This window comes from Muntiacus reevesi, chromosome 4 (assembly GCF_963930625.1).
Source record: "Muntiacus reevesi chromosome 4, mMunRee1.1, whole genome shotgun sequence".
NCBI lineage: Eukaryota > Metazoa > Chordata > Mammalia > Artiodactyla > Cervidae > Muntiacus > Muntiacus reevesi.
In genome coordinates this window covers 147,697,257-147,711,476 of record NC_089252.1, presented here as the reverse complement: position 1 = coordinate 147,711,476, position 14,220 = coordinate 147,697,257, and the positions used below count along the sequence as shown (strand labels likewise).

Genomic DNA, 14,220 nt, shown 5'->3' with positions numbered 1-14,220 from the left:
AAGCTAACCTAATGAATGAGAGAAATTATTTGCAAATCATATATCTGATAAAGGGTTAATATCCAAAATATATAAAGAACTCATACAACTCAATATAAAAAATCATTAAAATGGGCAGAAGATCTGAATAGACATTTTTCTAAAGAAGACATACAAATAAAAATTGGTACATGAAAAGGTGCTCAGCATCACAAATCATCAGGAAAATGCAAATCAAAATCACAATAAGATATCACCTCACACATGTAATAATATCTAGTATCAAAAAACAATAAAAAATATTGTTGGCAAGAACGTGGAGAAAAGGAAATTCTTGTGTACTGTTGTTGGAAATGTAAATTGGTACAGCCACTATGGAAAAAAAAAAGGTATAGAGTGCCTCAAAAAACCGAAACTAGGAATACAATATGATCCAGCAATTCCACTTCTGGGTATTCACCAAAACAACCTAAAACACTAACTGGAAAAGAATGTATGTACCCTCCATGTTCACTGCAGCATTATTTACTATAGCTAAGATATGAAAATAACTTAAATGTCCATCAACGAATGAATGGACCAAGAAGCTGTGGTATATGGTATACAATGGCATACTATTCAGCCATAAAAAGGAATGAACTCTCGCCATCTGTGACAATACAGATGGGCCCTGAAGGTGTTATGTTTAAGTGAAATAAGTCAGACAGAGAAGGCAAATACCATATGAACCCACTTTTATGTGGAATCTAAAAAACAAAAACAAAAAATCACCAAGCTCAGAGATACAAAGAACAGTAATGGCTGCCATAGTCAGGAAATGGGGAGTGGGCAAAATGAGGAGGTCAAAAGGTACAAACTTCCAACTATAAAATAACTCATGGGGATATACTATATACCATGATATCTACAGTTAATAATATAGTATTACATATTTGAAAGTTGCTAAGACAGTAAATCTTAAAAGTCCTGTAAGAAAAAAATTTGTCACTACCTATGTGATGGATGTTAACTAGACTTAAGTGGTGATGATTTTTCTTTTTTTGGCCATGCTGCACAGCATGTAAGATCTTAGCTCCCCACCCAGGGATTAAACCCATACCTTCTACAGTGGAAGCACTGGACCTCCAGGGAATTCCCTGTGGTGATCATTTTTCAATACATACAAATCTCAAATCATTATCGGGAATTCTCCTGTAATTCTTATATGTGTATCTCTGTAGGCAGTGTATGTTTTTTCTGTCTAGTACAAATTCCTGCCCTTTCCCCATGGGTAGTACTCCTCCTCCCTGCACACTTTTTCCTCTTTCCAAGGTGTGAAGAAATTTTATCAGCACCCTCAAGCTAAAGGTTCTGATTATATAGTCCATTCAGATTAAGGCTTTTGTTCCATAAGGGAAACAGAAGAGATGGGATTAAGTGGAGTTTCTCTAAAGGCTGCTGTTCCCCTACTCCATCCAGCACCACAGGGAGGCTCTGTTAGGGTATTCTATTTCTTCACACATTTCTCAAGGAAAAGCCTGCAAGAAAGTGTGAACCTCAAGTATCTGTGCTCTCAGGGGTCCCATATTATATTCACACACTGGTCTATATTCAGTCTTTAGGAATTCATTAAAAATGTGTTTATTCTTCATACCAGCTTCTATGGCTTTTAGTGATATCTATTCTAGTTAAGCTTAGATCCTGGAGCCATGCTGTTGCCTGTCTCTCTCTAGATTTCAAGTTAGCCATTTGCCCTGGAACCTGAAGTTGCTTATGGGCTCAAGAACTGTGGTGCTAATCTGCAGTATGTATAGCAATTTTATTGTTGCAATGATAACAGTGGTGCTCCTTCCAGTTATCTACATCTCTAAGATGAAATTGGAAGTCTTCTCTTCATTCATCTATCATTTCACTGTCTAATGTGAATTTGTCTTTCCTTGAAGTACTTGACAAGTCTCAGCTGGTTTACAATATAAATTTCAAGTGCACAACATGAAAGTTAGTCACTTAGTCATGTCCAACTCTTTGAGACCCTATGGACTGCAGCCCGCCAGGCTTCTCTGCCCATGGAATTCTCCAGGCAATAATACTGGAGGGGGTTGCCATTTCCTTCTCCAGGGAATCTTCCTGAACATGGGATCGAACCTGCATCTCCTGCTTGGCGGGCAGATTTTCTACCACTGAGCCACCTGGGAAGGCCACACATAGTGATTCGCAATTTTTAAAGGTTATACTCAATTTACACTTATTATAAAATACCAATTATATTCCCCATGCTGTACAATACACACTTGTAGCTCATTCATTTTATATGTAGTAGTTTGTACTGCCTAATTCCCTGTCTTGCCCCTCCTTCTTTCTGTCTTCCCAGGGGTAACCACTAGTTTGTTCTTATGAGTCATGTTTTCTTAAACTATGGAAAACTTGTTACAATTATTTCTTCAGACTTTATATCTTCATGTTTTATTATTTCCTTGATCCCCTTAAGTCCTTCTATTAGAATGCTGGAGCCTCTTAGTAGCTCATTTATATCTTTAATATCTTGTGTCTGTGTGCTTCATTATGTGTGAGTTTCTCAGTATGACTGTCCATCTTTGACAACATTGAGATATTCTAATAATTAAATAAAGTCTAGGGTTTATTTCATATAGTAATATTTGTATTTCAGTGGCCATATTTTCCAAAATACTAATGTAATATTTTTATATCTCTGTGATCTTGTTTTTTTTTTCCTGCCATGTTATCTGTTTGTTGTAAATGAAAATTATGCCTTCATTTAATCCTTCTGAATGTCTTTAATTATATCTATTTAAAAGATTTTTGTCATTATAGGTCATAAGGTGAATTTTCATTCAGTTATTCCTCTTCTGATTACCAAATTTTTTGGTCTGTCTTTCCTCATATGTTTTGAAATTATGGCTCACAGACTAATTTGAATTGGGTTCTTTCCTGTTTGCTTTGTTTTTTCCTCTTTCTGCTCCTCTGTGCTCATACATCTCTGTCTGGAAATTGCCTTCATGTGGGCCTTGTGATCTCTTCCCCAGAGTGTTCACCAAAGTACTGCCTCAATACTAGGGAAAATTAAACATGACTAAAGACTGCTCTGGTCTTACCTAATGAAGCTTTAAAACAAAACCTGAAAGTAACCTAATTGCTCCCCGAATGAAGCTCAAGAATACTTTTAGGAATTCAGAAAGATTTCAAGCATCTAACAGGGTAAAATTCAAATTATATGGTTACAATTAAAAAATTCCCAGGCATGTAAAGAAGCAGAAAAGAATCCATAGTGAGTGGAAAAAATCAATAAATTGAAACCACTGCAGAAATAACAGAATTGGTAGACTATTAGGATGATAGAGCTGAAAGGGAGGGATCACAGAGCAACATAAGGAAATACTTAGGGATGACAATTTGTTCATTATACTCATTGTGTTGGTCATAGGTGTAAACATATGTTAAAGCTTATCAAACTGCATACTTTACATATGTATAGCTATTGTATATAAACTTGTCTCAAAAATTCTGTTAAAAATTTAAACTGTGTGAGATTTCAACTTTGAAATTTAAAATTCAAAGTTTTTTGAATTTCTGAAATTTCATTTCTAGAAATCAGTCCTAAAGCAATACTTACCTATATTCACAGAGGTAAAAGGTCAAAGCACATTCCTGTTTGTAATAATAATAATTAAAAACAACCTAAACATACCAGGAGCAGAGTAGAATTACTGTATATTCATATAATATATTATGCACTTATTTAAAAGAATGTGCCCAATCTACATGTGGATGAAAACATTTTCATGAAAATTAGTAATAGCAAATAAAGAAATTTGAGGGATCCCTTTTTCTTGCACATAGCAGACTGGACATCCTCAATGACTGTTGAAACTGGAAAAGTTAAATCAGTGGACATAGTATTTTTTAAAATTACCATTTTAAATACATTTCTGGAACTTGGAAAGAGAGAAGGATTTTGCAAAGTCAAATGCCAAACGAAAGCCGGAACATAATGATGAGAATGCCAAATCTGACTTTTACCCCAAGCGTTTCTGTTGAACTCCTGACGCTCCGCTTTACAGATTACCCTGAACCTACAGCCTATCTGTGGTATGGATTTTAATTTAGAATTATATATAAACTGGGACTATTGGTTCTGAGTGGAAAGGAAAATTTTATGGTCATAACATCAAAGAGGATTTCTAAATTCCAGCTTCTTTATGTGATTCTGAACACATCAAGTGGGGAATTTAATTTTAAAGTTCCAGGTTGGCTGTGCTCTGGGACAAGTGATAGAGATGGGTGCAAATTTACTTGAGGGATATAATTTCAAGTTTCAAAGTATTCCCACTGATAAAAGTTCTAAGAAAAATGAACCACAGATACTAAAAAGAAAATTAAACACATAGAGAAAAATCTCACCATGAATGAGAAACAAGATCAAAATCAAAAATCAGAAATTCCAGATATTTGATACTGGGATTATTAGTTACCAAAAATAAAATAGCTTAGTTAAATACATTTTTAGAAATAAGGGAAGTTTGCAATGTAAACTTATATTGATGAGTAAGACTTACTGAGCACAATGAAGTCATTTGAGAAATTAAAAAAAAAAAGTAACAGAAATTGTAGAAATGTCATAAACACATGAACACACACATACAATTGAAGTCCAAAATTTCAAGGATGACTAAATACAGTTTTAGAGAGAACTGATAAATTGTATTATTAAATCAAACAAGTTAATCAGTTTGCAGTTCTAAGAACAAATAGATTAAAAATACTAGAAAGAGGATAAGAGATAAGAATGATAGAAGATATATTACGTGTTTAATCAGAGTTGTGAAAGTTCACAGATGATAAAGAAGAGGTTAATACTGTAAAATATCTTCCAGGAATTCCAATAAATACAAAGCAGATTAATAAAAAATGAATATAAATCTAGTCCCATGCTAGTGAAACTACAGAATACCAAATGTATGGAGTATAGCAAAGCAACTATAAGATAAGTGATCAGTAATCTACCTGGGAATGACAATGAAATTGGGCTTGTCTTCATGACAACAGCGAAAGCCAGAAGGTAGTGAGCTGAGAAGAACTATATATGTAGAATTCTATACTCAGGGCAACTGTCTTTCAAGTAGGCATTAAATAAAGGCAATTTCTGACAAACAAAACAAGAGAGAACCTAAAACCAATAGCTTCTCACTAAAAGTCTTATCTAAAAAGTGTGCATAGAGTAATAGGGAACTAATCTGAGGTGAAATGTCTGAGATGCAGGAAGCAATGGCAGGAAAGATCACCAATGACCATTGTGAGGTAGGGCTGTTGCTACATAATAGAAATAACAGAAAATGTGTGGCACTCAGGTGATCCTCTGGGATGTATCTTGGCATGTAGTTACAGGTGCCACATCCTATAAAGGACAGAAATTTAAGTCTCATATGCCTCAGCGATGAAGTTCTGGTTCGCTTAGCAGGATGTGAGCTGATGGTGAAGGGAAGCTCTAGCGGGTCTCAGGGAAGGGAGGTGAGGCGTAGAAGTTACAGTCTAGAGGCTAATCATAGCAGCCACAGCTGTTAAGTCCCACCAGCCTTGGTTTTGTAGCTTGTGGCTGACACAGAGAGAAACTGCCAAGACTCTGCTTTAGTAAGACCTGCTGCCCGGGGGGCGCTAGTGGTAAAGAGCCTGCCTGCTAATGCAGGGTTCACTCCCTGGTCGGGAAGATCCCCTGGAGGAGGGCAATGGCAACCCACTCCAGTATTCTTGCCTGGGGAATTCCATGGACCGAGGAGCCTGGCGGACTATAGTCATGGGGCTGCAAAGAGTCAGACACGGAAGCGAGAGCAGACATGCGCGCTGCCCAGATGCAGGGCGTGCAGTTGGCAGACAGCCTCCAGCCGCTGGCCCCTTCAGAGCCCGCCTCGGGTGCAGGGAGCAACCTTGGCAAGGTTGTGTCCCTCTGAGGAGAGACTGCACCACTGACTAAGTGGCAGTCATAGAAGGCCTGGCTGTTCTGGCCTGACGTGGGACAACTCTGATGGTCTAGGCTCGCTCCAGGGCTTCCTCGGGATTGTCCACAGCTTTGCCAGGCCTGCGTCAGAGCTTAACTCCACAGGAAGTCGCCAGGCCTTACACCACTTGTCTTCTAAGAAGCAAGTGTCTTTTAATTTCATGGCTGCAGTCACCATCTGCAGTGATTTTGAAGCCTAAGAGAATAAAGTCTGTCACTGTTTCCATTGTTTCCCCATCTATTTGCCATGAAGTGATGGGACCAGGAGAAGGAGAGGGTGGGATGATTTGACAGAATGGCATTGAAACATGTGTATTATCATATGTAAAACAGATAATCAGCGTAAGATTGATGTAGGAAGCAGGGCACCCAAAGCCGGTGCTCTGTGACAACCACAGGAATAGGTTGTGGAAGGGGAAGGGAGGGGGTTCAGGATGGAGGGGCCAGTATGGTCGATTCATACTGATACATCACAATCATCACAATATTGTAATTATCCTCCAATTAAAATAAACAAATTTTCTAAAAGACAATAAAAATAATTTTTAAAAACCCACAGACTGGGGGAAAAGATAAACTATAGATATGACAAGGACTAGTCCCCAAGATATATTAAAAACTCCTGGCATTGGTGGTTGTTCAGTTGCTAAGTCATGTCTGACTCTTTGTGACCCTATGGACTTAGCCCACCAACCTCTGTCCATGGGATTTCCCAGGCAAGAATACTGTCATTGCCTCCTTCAGGGCATCTTCCCAACCCAGGGATCAAACCCGAGTCTTCTGCTCTAGAGGCTCATTCTTTACCCCTGAGCCACCTGGGAAACCCATTAAAAACTCCTACTACTTAATAAAAAATATAATTTAAAATGAGCAAAAAGTCTTGATCAAACACTTCATATAAGAAAATACATTAAATATTTAAAACATTCAACATCATTAACTATCAGGGAAATGTCAACTAAAATCACATAGATGCATGCATACTAAGTCGCTTCAGCCATGTCCTACTCTTTGCAACACTATGGACTATAGCCTGCCAGGTTCCTCTGTCCATGGGATTCTCTAGGCAAGAATACTGGAGTGGGTTGCCATGCCCTCTTCCAGGGGATCTTCCCAACCCAGGGACTGAACCCACGTGTCTTAGATCTACCTGTATTGGCACACAGGTTGTTTACCACCAGCACCACCAGGAAAGCCCCCAAATCATGTGAATATTTCACCAGAAACCAACCAAAAAAAAGCTTTAATTAGAAAGGCTGACTATACCAAATATTTGTGAGAGGTGGAGCAAACAGAACTCTCAAACACTGTTGGTAGATCCATCAAATGATATAAACTTTTTGGAAAAAATGTGACAATTTCTTATAAAACGTATGCCTACTATGATCTAATAATTCCAATACTAAATATTCCCAAGATAAATAAAAATATTATGTGCCAAAGAGTTTTTACAAGAACGTTTATGGTAGCTTTATTACTAATAGTCTCAAACTGGAAACAACCCAACAGAATGGATAAGCAAGTGGAACCTATTCATACAATGGTATATTAGTATATTACTCAACAATAAAAAGAAAATAAATTATTGATACATGAACAACATGGATGAATCTCAAAAACATGCTGAATGAAGTAATCTTGACACAAAATCTTGCATACCATTTGATTCCATTTATGCAGTGTTTTACATAGCAGAACAGAGGTTAACAAGCAGAAAAGTGGGGACAAGAATGACTGGAAAGGAACATGAGGTAGTTTGCTAGGGGTTTGGTAATACTCTATGTTTGAACACGGATTTGGATTACACAGCAGTTTGACTTTATCAAAATTCACCGAATGACACTTAATATTTCAGCACATAGAATTACCTCAAAAGAAAAAGAGAAGGTATAGTCAAATTCTGAACTCTAGTTAATGATATGTATGCTAAAGCATTTATGGTGAAGTATACTGATGTCATTTTTTGAAATGCATTAATGGATTGATGGATCTATAGATAAGCCATGTATATATACTAAAAAGTTAACAGTAAAATTCAGGTGTGAACATGGAACAACAGACTGATTACAAATAGGAAAAGGAGTATGTCAAGGCTGTGTATTGTCACCCTGCTTATTTAACTCATATGCAGAGTATATCATGAGAAACGCTGAGCTGGGAGAAGCACAAGCTGGAATCAAGATTGCCAGGAGAAATATCAAAAACCTCAGATATGCAGATGACACCACCCTTATGGCAGAAAGTGAAGAGGAACTAAAAAGCCTCTTGATGAAAGTGAAAAAGGAGAGTGAAAAAGTTGGCTTAAGGTTTAACATTCAGAAAACCAAGATCATGACATCTGGTCCCATCACCTCATGGGAAATAGATGGGAAGACAGTGGAAACAGTGTCAGACTTTATTTTGGGGGGCTCCAAATCACTGCAGATGATGACTGCAGCCATGAAATTAAAAGATGCTTACTCCTTGGAAGGAAAGTTATGACCAACCTAGACAGCATATTAAAAAGCAGAGACATTACTTTGCCAACAAAGGTCCATCTAGTTAAGGCTATGGTTTTTCCAGTGGTCATGTATGGATGTGAGAGTTGGACTGTGAAGAAAGTTGAGTGCTGAAAAATTGATGGTTTTGAACTGTGGTGCTGGAGAAGATTCTTGAGAGTCCCTTGGACTGCAAGGAGATTCAACCAGTTCATCCTAAAGGAGATCAGTCCTGGGTGTTCATTGGAAGGACTGATGCTGAAGCTGAAACTCCAATACTTTGGCCACCTCATGCGAAGAGTTGACTCATTGGAGAAGACCTTGATGCTGGGAGGGATTGGAGGCAGGAGGAGAAGGGGATGACAGAGGATGAGATGACTGGATGGCATGAGTTTGAGTAGACTCCGGGAGTTTGTGATGGACAGGGAGGCCTGGCATGCTGTGGTTCATGGGGTCGCAAAGAGTCGGACATGACTGAGCAATTGAACTGAACTGAACTGATACTGATGTCTTTTTTTGAAATGCATTAATGGATTGATGGATCTATAGATAAGCCATGTATGTATACTAAAAAGTTAACAGTAAAATTCAGGTGTGATTATATAATGAAAGTGAGTGAAAGTCACTCAGTTGTGTCCAACTCTTTGTGACCCCATGGAATTCTCTAGGTCAGAGTACTGGAGTGGTACAGAGCCTTTCCCTTCTCCAGGGGATCTTGCCAACCCAGGGATCAAACCCATGTCTCCCACATTGCAGGCAGATTCTTTACCAGCTGAGCCACAAGGGAAGCCCAAGAATACTGGAGTGGGTAGCCTATTTCTTCTCCAGCAGATTTTCCCAACCCAGAAATTGAACTGGGGTCTCCTGCATTGCAGGCAGATTCTTTACCAACTGAGCTGTCAGGGAAACCCGTGATTATATAGATGTTGATCATAAAATTCTTTCAGTTTTTTTGTAAAGAAATTTATTTCTAAATTAAATGAATGCTGCAAAACATTTGAAAATTGTTATAGTAAGCAGCAAAATACCTATGAAGTTAAAAACATTAAATAATAAGACAAAAATTAAAAATCACTAAAATTGATTCATGAATAAATTTTAAAAATACACGACTAATTATTAAAACAAATAAATGGGTAATCAAAATTTTTCCTCCACAACAACAAAAAGAGAAGAAATCTTTAAAACTTTTAAGATGAGTTTTATAAAACCCTCAAGGAAGTGATAAGCTTTTTTATGCAAATATTTTTTAAAAAATTAAAAGATGACAAGATCAAATGTCCAAAACAGGCAAATCTATAAAGACAAAAAGTAGATTAGTGACTGCCTAGGGCCAGGGTTGGGGGTTAGGAATGGAGAGTGACAGCCATGGGTATGGGGTTTACTTTAGAGTGATGAAAACATTTTGAGGTTGGGTTATATAATAATGGTTGCACAATTCCATGAACATGCTCGAAACCACTGAATTATACACTTTGAATAGGCGAACTTTGTGATGTGTGAAATATCTCAATAATGTTGAAAAAAACAAACCACATGACTGCAACAAAAAACTGACACTATCTCACTTATGAATATCAATAGGAAATTCCGAAGTTAAACAGTGGCAAAAGTTAATTCAAATTTTACTACTCTACCTAAGTAGGGTGATTTCAGGAATGTAACAATTCTTCAACACCAGAACACCTAGCAATACAATTTATTATTAAAAACCTAAACAGTAAAAGCCATATGATTATTTCAATAAATTTACTTTTTTATTTGACATGTATTTATTGCAAGCTTATCATGTAACAGATAAAACATATTCGTAAACAAAAGAGAAAAAGTCCTGGTCCTCAATAGAAAAAGCACTTGATAAAACCTGACACCAATTCTTATCAAAATACTGTTAGAAGAGACCTCTTATAATAAGTTAAAGGTATTGGTCAGAAACAGAATAATCATTCTTAATGCTGAAATATTAGAAGCTTTCTTACTGATCCCAATAGAAAGAGGTTTGTAGCAGACCTCTACTACACTAACTTTAAAAACGAAATATATAAAAACTGCATGGAAAAAGAAAAAAAATTGCTTTCCCTTATTTATGACAAAATAATTAAAATGTAATTTTAAAAATCCAATACTATGTATAAATGAGCCATTAGAACTAGGAAGATAGTTTAATGAGATACAAGTTCAACAAGGTACAAGATTTATGTACAAATACCACAGCATTCCTATACATTAGAAATAACCAAGTAACTGAATTGTTAATTCACAATAGAAACAGTGGAAGGTATCTGATAATGTATCTAACAAAATCTGTGTGTGACCTTTAGTAAAATAATTTTCACCAATACCAACAGCAGATCAACCTTGGTGAGTGAAAATGTTATTGAACCTGTGTATAATCACCACTTTGCAGTCACAGTCACACTTTTTGTGAGTCTATAGACCAGAACTAGGCTCACCAGGAAGGAAGAGACCGGCACTCTTACAATAGGCTATTCTATTCATAGAATTATTTCAAACCACTTTGGCAGTGGGGTCCCTCTGGTGAGAATTCATCCTAGATATATTCTGTTTCTCTGCTCATGACTTGAACATTCCAACATATTTACTGTGCAACAAATATGCTTGAAACTATTTTAATATTCTCGAAAAAGTAGTGAAGATGCCAAAGATGTCACTGCTCTCTTTTGAGTTTATATTCTCTGCTCCTGGGGAGTACAAAGTGAATGGAAGGATTACAACTGATAGTTTGTAAATAAATAAAAAACAAAACAGTAATTTCAGAAAGAAGCAATAATTGACTTTTGACTTGATAATTTTAATCCATACGCCTCTCCTAAGTCTTCTTCTCACTAGCATTCTAATTGTGTTCATGATCCAAAAGGCTTTTGCTGAAATTCTTTCGGTTTCTTCTTGGGGTTTGTCACAGGCCCTGTACAGCACTTGCTTTGCCACTGACTTCCTCACATCCTGCCTTTTCTGGGCTCAGGGGAAGAGCTATTTGTCCAGCAGTGTGTACAAGACAGGGCTCCCTCGGTGGCTCAGTGGCAAAGAATCCGCTTGCAATGCAGGAGACGCAGGAGATGCAGGATAAAACCCTGGGCCGGGAAGATCCCCTGGAGGAGGGCACAGCAACCCAGTCCAGTATTCTTGCCTGGAGAATCCCATGGACAGAGGAGCCTGGCAGGCTGCAGTCCATGGGGTCGCAAAGAGTCAGACACGACTAAAGCGACTGAGCATGTACACATACACATGTATGAACCAGGAAATTTTTTGTCTTGGGGCTCCCACAAAGCTGGAGATGGTTGGGCATTAGGTAAATGGTTTGAAGGTAGGATAAACAAATGTGTTACTTGTAATCTCTATTGGAACATGTAGATTCAATAAAATAAACAATTTCAAATATCTTAAGAGGGTGAATGATCTGGCATTGATCACGTGCTCATTCCTGTACCAGCCACTCCGTCAAAAAGGATACGCGAGTAATGAGAAGAGATGGGGAAGATTTGGGGACACTGTGATTAACAATCTCTATGAGACTGCAGTTGGAGTTTAGTTACTGAAAAAATGGTAAAGAATGCCTAAGCACATAATAACAATACCCACCATACTTTATGTAATAAATTAAATATTCTTGTAAGAAGAATTGCAAGATAAAAGGTTCATCTAGCCACCTTCCTCTAACTAGGATGAAACTGGTATCATTCCATAAAACACCTTCATCTTTTCTCAAGTATTTTCAAGAAAAAATGTATGACATCTTGTAGATCCTTATATCAGAGAATTCTCCTAAATATTCAGGCATTATTTATTGCAATTCTACCCAAGTTCCTCATCATTCTGATTTTTTTAATCTATGATTTGAAACACTAGAAACATCTTTTCAGCATTCTTCTCACAGCTGCCTTCACCTCCTTGTTCTTCAGGCTGTAGATGAGAGGATTCAGCATGGGAGTGACCACACTATACTGCAAGGAGATCAGTTCTTGAATGGATCCTGAATTTGGCATGAGATAGCGGAGTAAACCTGAGCCATAAAAGAAGATCACTACAGTGAGGTGGGAGGAACAGGTGGAGAAGGCCTTACTTCTGCCTTTGGTGGAGCTGATGCTCAGGATGGTGAACAAAATGTGAACATAGGAGAAAAATATCAAGAGGAAATTTCCAAAGAAATGCAGGAGGCTGGAGCAGAGCAAGGCAGTAAAGCTTGCAGACACATTGGAACAAGACAAAGGGTAAAGAGAGGGCAGCTCACAGCTGAAGTGGTGGATATTTTGAGCCTCACAAAAGTCTAAGTTGAGAGCTACAAGGATATTGATGAGAGCATCCAGAAAAGCCAAGCCCCATGAGCTCCCCACCAGCCCCATACACAGCTGTCTGTTCATCACCTGGCCATAGAGCAGAGGAGAAGTGATGGCAACATAGCGGTCATAGGCCATGACAGCAAGTAGGCAGGATTCTGTGCCTCCGGTGGCAAACACAAAGAAGACCTGAGCCATGCAGCCCTCTACTGAGATGGTTTTCTTCTCAGACAGGAGGTTCTCCAGTAGTTTGGGTACAGTTACAGAAGAGTGGCAGAGATCCAGAAAGGACAACTGTCCCAGGAAAAAGTACATGGGGATGTGAAGCTGAGAATCCACCCTGATCACCAGCAGCAGCATCAGGTTCCCCATCAGGGTCAGGATGTAAATAACAAAGAACAGCACAAAGAACAGAGCCTGGATTTGGGGGTCAGCAGATAGTCCGAGGAGAACAAACTCAGAGACAACACTGTGGTTTCTCATTGCCGTCGGTATTTTCTTGGGAATGCAAGAAAAATATCAGGTGAAATCTTTTCTGATGTCTAACAAATATCCAAGTGCCTTAACCCTCTCTACCCACAAAGTTTTATGCCTACTCAAAAATGTAAGTTCTGAAATGATAAACTTCCTCAAGTCTCTAAGTTTACCAAAACCTGTAATAATTTTTTTTGTGGGATCCCAAAAAGTGAAAAGTTAAGTTGGTCAGCTGTGTCCAATTCTTTTCAACCCCATCGACTGTAGCCTCCAGGCTTCTCCATCCACAGGATTTTCCAGGCAAGAGTACTGGAGTGGGTTGCCTTTTCCTTCTCCAGGGGATCTTCCCGACTCAGGAATCAAACCCGGGTCTCCCACATTGCAGGAAGACGCTTTACCCTCTGAGCCAACAGGGATGTCAACCCTAGATCAATTTGGGTTGTGGGGTCCCAACCCTAGATCAACTCCCTCTCCACTTTTATTGTTCTTTCTTTAATGTCTTAAGAGTGTACTTGCTATTGTTTTATTATTAAAGTTACTTGAGGATGTTTGTGAACTGTTGATAATAAACTAGTAAAGAGGGAGAAATTACAGGAGGAATAAGAGAAAATTGCAGCAATGGTGTCTTTGAGAGCAGCTGGGTCTCAGAGCAGAAGCAGAGCCTGGTCAAAGGCAGGAGAGAGGGTGTACGTCACCAAACATGCATGAAGTAAGTAGATTTGGTTTTAAAAAGGGATCTGCCATAAAAAAATGGCTTTTATTTTTCACTAACTATTTAAATAGGGTCAATAATGGAAAGTGAAGAGGGGTAGTGGCTGGAGATTTGCAGAGTGAGGAGAAAGGGAATTAATTAAAGGAAAGGAAAATAATTAAAGAGAAAGGGGCACAGCAATATCCCAGATGTTAAATAGGTGATCATAGGAAACTGCTGACCAATATGGGCACATCCTCTGCTCATAATCTCAATGCTCAATCTCTTGTGTAATCTATTCAGGTACATCTCTTG

At 38.2% G+C, this 14,220-nt stretch overlaps 1 protein-coding gene across 1 annotated transcript; it reads right to left on the bottom strand.

Annotated features, from left to right (window-relative positions):
- Positions 1 to 12,308: 12,308 nt before the first annotated feature.
- On the bottom strand, positions 12,309 to 13,223 carry LOC136166106 (olfactory receptor 8S1-like). The gene has a single exon (XM_065932151.1). It carries the CDS (start codon positions 13,221 to 13,223, stop codon positions 12,309 to 12,311), a length of 915 nt encoding a protein of 304 aa, XP_065788223.1.
- Between the last annotated feature and the right edge of the window lie 997 nt (positions 13,224 to 14,220).

Coding starts and splice junctions, on each gene's coding strand:
- LOC136166106 (XM_065932151.1), bottom strand. CDS start 13,223: ATGAGAAACCACAGTGTTGTCTCTGAGTTTGTTCTCCTCGGACTATCT.